The sequence below is a fragment of the Morone saxatilis genome, unplaced genomic scaffold, assembly GCF_004916995.1.
Source record: "Morone saxatilis isolate NCDOM2014 unplaced genomic scaffold, NCSU_SB_2.0 Contig12, whole genome shotgun sequence".
Lineage (NCBI taxonomy): Eukaryota > Metazoa > Chordata > Actinopteri > Moronidae > Morone > Morone saxatilis.
Window position 1 is genome coordinate 27,138,948 of NW_023339674.1, and position 6,241 is coordinate 27,145,188.

Below are 6,241 nucleotides of genomic sequence, written 5' to 3' on the forward strand. Positions count from 1 at the left end.
CTTTATCCGTACCGGATACTCGTTGGCCTATAGCTGTGCCTTAAGATTCTGCCCAATAAAATCACAAAACAGTGAGAAGACACAACCCTGGCAGAGTCCAGCACCCACTGAGAAAAGGCTTTACTTACTAATATGAACTCAACTCTTGCTACACATACTGGATGTCTCATAGCAACAACCCCAGTACTGCTTATCTCACAGCAGTCTCCACAAGATACCCTGGGGGACACAGTCATTAGCCTTCTCCAAGTCAAAAATACATGTAGAATGTAAAATGTGGTAGACCGGATGTTTTTACCCAAGGTATAGATACGGTTCTAATTGTTTAAATGGGTGCAACAAACAGGTTGTTGATAAGTTGTGGCTGTCCTCTGAATGTTTGCTCTTAGTCTCTACCAGTAATCAAGAATGAAAGCAACAGTCACAGCAGCTGATGATTAAGATGATATGTAGGTGCCTGATTCTGTAGAACTCAATAATTATGATATTATGATAATGATTTGGAGGCTCTCATGATGGAGGCACTGGGTCTCTCGCTCTCAGACACACACATTGTATGTCCTCCTATGTCCCGTTGCATAGGAGCTACCAGCCATTAGTCCATAGTAAGAGCAGCAGGGCTTGAAATGAAAAGCTGATAATGGCTGGGTTTAAAATGAGACCTGCCAGAGGATCTAACAACTTGTTACATCTGATGAATGAGCCAGTATATTTGGGGACTACTGGAGACCACTTCATATACTGCATATGGCCTCTATAACAGCAATTCTCTTCATTGCATAATAATGATTACATCTATTTCTTAACCGTATCAAATGAGTAAAAGCTTGTTTGCACGAATAAAACTGTCTGGTAACTGGGCCTCGGGGCTCCTTAACACAGCTCTTTTGACGTATCTTTCATTGCAGTGAATACTGCCAATGCAGATGCTATTATTATGTCTATGTCTAGGATGGACGGCTGCCCAGACGTTGTGTCTCTTTATAAAAATAAACTCTCATTGTGCCAGTGCATGAACACAAATTATCATTAACAATAGGAGTGGTATATCCATATCATTCTTAATACTCGCCAATTTTCTGTTTTGCTGGAGTTCCAGTTTCTCACAAGTCCCAACAGGAACCCAGACACTGTGCTGCAACTGTTTTTTTTCTGTTACCAGCACAGCAAGGGGTGCTGGTGTGTGTGAAACTTTGTTCAAAGATAAACCAAAAGAAACAACCAACACTAGCACCAGCTGCCTACTGAGTATGAACATCTGTAACCTCATGCTATATTTGTGTATGGCTACTGATAGAAACAATTATTATTGAAGTTATGATTGCACAAGGCAGTTTTGTATTCATCAGTTTTGGTTATACTGCAGTGTGCACACTGCATTTCCAATCCATTTCAGGGTAAACCATTACCCATGCTAAAAACATGTTCTTAAAGGATAACGACTCTTAATTGCAATATGGGTCTTATTTTTTAGGTCTGGCCATCAGTTTTATCAGACATTCACAAAACACATGTCCAACACTGAAAACATGTCCAACAGGGAAATGGAAAATGGACTGCACTTATATAGCACCTTTCTAGACTTCCGACCACTGAAAGTGCTTTATACTAATTCAAGTGGCCGAACTACAAGTCGTCCAAACTAAACAACAAAATATGTTATTTCTCATTCCCTTCTCTTTCCCTCTGTGTGCAGTGACTTCCAAAACTGTTACAAAACAGTGTAAGAATTTGTATGATCATTTCCTGATCTCCACTGCCATGAATACATTTTAGTTGACTTGTTGAAAAACTACACAGTGAAGGTAACGCATCAATCTTGGTCATAGTCATGGTTAAAAGAAACCAACATGGAATTTTGTTGGAAACGACAAACATACTGCAGTTGTTTGACAATTGTGTTTCTTCTATATCTCTGTCAGTGTACATGTAATGTAAAGCATTTGAAGTTACAGAAAGCAGATACAAATCCCCATGTTTGATTTCTTATGTTTAATTTAAATAACATTCACCAAAGTTAATGTGATTCTCATCTGCAATGTGAAGAGAGATTGATGAAAATGTGCGCCAGTGTGATAAGTGAGGTTTAGTGTTAAGAGCAGCTAATCCAGAGCCAATCCTGTAATGTGTATTCATGCTAAGTGAATTATTATTCTTAACTCAGTGAATATGGCCACAGGTGCAAGCTTGGCTCTGCCACACTCAAATCCACATGCTTCATGCCTGGTTGTTCCCTTCTCTGTGTTTACTGGCTTTGTTTGTTTTTTGGTGGAACTGCAGGTCCGTGAGTGTGATTGCACTGACATGCTCGGTAACTGATCTACACGTTAGCAGAGCACATTAGCGGTAATGTGAGTGGTTTGTCAGTGCAGCGCGATGGAAGCCTCGCCTAACAGGCTGTTAAATAAGATGTGCATTCAACCTTTTTCTCCATTGTCATTATTATCAGTTGTAGACTTGGGGGCTGAGCAGCCATCCAGCCAGTCAGGGGAGAAAGCAGCAGGATATTAGAGTCCTAGTCACCGCTTCATTTTGCTTGTCCATGTGTGTATGTGTGTTTTTTTTCCATATGATGTAAGATAAGTAGTAGGACCGTGAAAGGTCAATCATGAATAACAATCTTCAACGTGTCATTATTCAGCTAAAACTGCGCCTGCATTCACAGCCGGCAATCAATAGAGACCAATCATCAGGCAGTGCAGTGAAAACCTGTCCTGCTCATATCAGCACACACTCTGTCATCACTGGTACACAGGCATGTTTCCATCTTACATACAGCAATAATTTAACCCGTTAACACCTACCTACTCACGGTGTTGAGCTTAGCTTTGGGGTAAGCAAGTGTGGTAGAATAAGGGTGGGTCTTATGAGTAACTCCTACAAATTTGTACAAATTAATAAGTAGAGGATAACTTATGTGAGGTTAAGCGTTAAGAACAGGATTCATCCTACTAAAATAATAAAATGTGATTTTTTTTCTACTGGACAAAGGGAATTTTACCTGATGGTGGCGCTTAAAGAAAAGTCAGTCAATTACCAAAGCATTCATCCTCTGGGGACCATGAATGTACCAAATTACATGGAAATCCATTCAATAGTTGAGATATTGATGCCTGGATCAAAGTGGTGGATTCACTGACATTGCAATCAAGTCATCTAGAATTTGCAAATGACAAGTAGGAATGTCAGAAATTCAAAAGAAAGTTTTTATGGGTACTTTAGGTGGAAAGTTTAACATATCAAAACGGTAAAGCCCATGGCTCACCAATAAGCGTTTCTAATTGCTCGCCACTTTCTGCTTTAAATCTAGCAACTTACTTTACGATTTTTCTGGCGTGAACCATCTTACTTACTTCTTGTCTCTGTTGAGAGTTGCACATGCTCAGTGCTGATAGACACTCAAAAAAAAAAAAAATGTGGTGGGTAAAGACAAAATGTCTGAGCATTTCAGTTACCCTGGAAACAGAAGTTCAGTTCGCTGGTGTTAGAGGATGTGGGCAAAACTCAAACTATGTATTGTGTAGTTTGCTGCAAGTTGGAGAGCAAGGTGGATTAAACAGTCGTTCACCAAAGAACGTTACTAGAGTGCCATATGAAGAGTCGACAGCACCGCACTTGCATAGCAGCTGAGAGGGTCTCTGTTGTTATTCGAAAACTGCTAATAAATTCAACTATTTGTATAGGGGCAAGTAAAAATTTAATGTGGGCAAGTAGATTTTTGACCCACTTGCCTGACAAACCATTAACGTTGAACCCTGCTGACAGACAGGTTTCAGATAGGCCTAAATGTCACAGTACCTGTTCAGCTTTCTCCATTGTACACATGCCCACATATGGATCAAAACCTGTTCCACACTTTCAGCCTTTCCACAGCTATGCTTTCTGTGCAGGTGTTTCCCAACAAGTGCCAGTCCTCATTTTAGTGCAGAGACAATCTCAACTGAGTCCTCATCTGTTCATTTTCGATAAAATGATAATGGTTCAACACTCAACCTAATGTATGCTATGGGAAACATCCAAGACCACTGACCCAAAACCTTACTGCATTGCTTCCCCTTCATAACTGGTTATTTGTTAATATCAGGCACTGAGCTGGTAGGTGGGAGGCTGGTGGGGATTATTTTAGGAGTGCCCAAACAGTCCAGTGTGTATCCAGGGGGCTTAAAGATCATCCAGGGCTGTAGGAGGGATGACAAATTAGTTTGTGTGTCACATTTATTGGTCTGGACTCTGAGCTCTGACAGGCTTTAAACCACAGAAAGGAATACAGGCACTCTTGAAATAAACTATTACCTGCGCTCTCTCTCCCTCCAACCTCTGTATAATCCCTCTCTCTCCCTCCTCTGTGTGTCAGTCTATTGATCCAGGGCAGCAGTTCACCTGGGAGCACTCCAACCTGGAGGTCAACAAGCCAAAGAACCGATATGCAAATGTTATTGCCTACGACCACTCCAGGGTCATCCTCACACCTGTGGATGGTGAGAGAAAGAGTGGACATTACATACCGTGATTCTTAAATAGTCATCAGGGCATTGCTTTTACCCCAACTGCAGCAGTATTTATAACAGGCTTCTATTTGAGACGGACCTTTATGTCTGATTTCCCCTGTTTTATAAGTGAATTTCATCATGTTTTAGAAAGAAGACCTGCTCTTTTCTGATTGGCTCCTATTTTAATTTGCTTGCCAACTTTGTCCAACTTGTTCGTGCTGCAGGAGTTCCAGGCAGCGACTACATTAATGCCAACTACATTGACGGCTACAAGAAACAGAATGCTTACATCGCCACACAGGGGCCTCTGCCAGAGACGCTGAGCGACTTCTGGAGAATGGTGTGGGAGCAGAGGACCTGCACCATTGTTATGATGACTCGCCTAGAGGAGAAGTCACGGGTGAGGATCTCATGTTGAGAAATAGTAAAACAGAAACTCTGATGACAGTGGCCTTGGATTACAGTGTGTTTATCAAAATAGATGGACAATGCACAATAAATCAGTGCATCGATACAGTAAGAGCAAGCTCAGTAGTAGTGCTATATAGTTTATCATTATGCACTGATTTGACATAATTCAACTCACTTCATCCATCTTCTTTCATACACATAAAGGTTTATCCGGAAGGGGCAGGGCCCGATGTCACGACAGTGGGTGACACTTGTTGCTGTTACAGTGGTGCTGCTTGTTACTGGTGTAAGCAAGGAGGACCCAGTACCACAGTCCCAAAGGGGTGGTGCTTTCGTGTCAGCGGAAGGGAACTGGTCGAGACAGACAACCACCCAACTAGAGCCGAAGGATCTGTCCTAGGTTTCTGCCTTTTAACAGGCAGTTTTTCCTTGCCCCTTGTCACCAAGTGCTTGCTCATGGTTGGTACTGTTTGGGTCTCTGTAAATCAATGTTATAAAAGAGTTTCGGGTCTAGACCTGCTCTATTGAAAAGTGTCCTGGAGAAATAACTTCTGTTATGAATTGGCGCTATACAAAATAAAATTGAATTGAATTGGAATTGAATTGAAATTGAATATTGAATTGAATGAATTGGAAGGTCTTGGGTTTTCAGAAAGGGGTTTGGGATTAATGTAGCAGCAGTGTAAGGTTCTGGGAAGAAAGTGTTGGGGGGTCATTATGGTTTTAGCCTATAAACGTTAGCTATCACCGTGGTCACATTCCAACTTGTAACTAACTAGTCTAAAGTTGTAAAGTAAGGAGTTAAAATAGTTTGCAAGAACACAAGTAGAAGACAAGGTTGTTAAAGGCCGACTAGTCTCACTGTTTTAATGTGAAGAAATTCTCTTTTAGCCCACTTATTAGCACCGCCTTTTTAAGAACGTCAAAGTATTACTGACAATATTTTCTATGTTGCATGGAACAAAAACGTGAAAATCTCTTAAAAGCTTCTGTTACACTACAGATCTGATATTTCAGACATTCTAAACCAAAATTAAACCCCTATTGAAAGACTTTAAAATGCGAGGGAACTGGAGATGCTAAAATCTAACTCATTTCCAGGTTTTACGAGTTTAATTAATTCTTGCAGCACTCTATGGGGTTTGCGATGACAACAAGGGGTGGGGTATGTTTATAATTGGGGACAAAAACTGGAAGTTTAACTGAAAGCAACTGCTCCAGGAATTTATACAGTGGTCACCACTTCCCCAAGCAGGTGTTCTGATATACTGCCCTGTATCTAGTGCATAGCTCCAGTCGTGCTGTCTGCAACAGCATTACCCTGCTTTACTGGACATAAG

General features: G+C 41.1%; 1 protein-coding gene across 1 annotated transcript in view; it reads left to right on the top strand.

Annotated features, from left to right (window-relative positions):
• Positions 1-6,241, top strand: part of ptprfa (protein tyrosine phosphatase receptor type Fa) — a gene marked incomplete in the record, with an annotated part of 110,171 nt that overhangs the window by 92,266 nt on the left and 11,664 nt on the right. Inside the window, 2 exon segments of the mRNA XM_035652778.1 lie at positions 4,355-4,478; positions 4,715-4,890. Coding sequence (XP_035508671.1) covers positions 4,355-4,478; positions 4,715-4,890 — 300 coding nt within the window.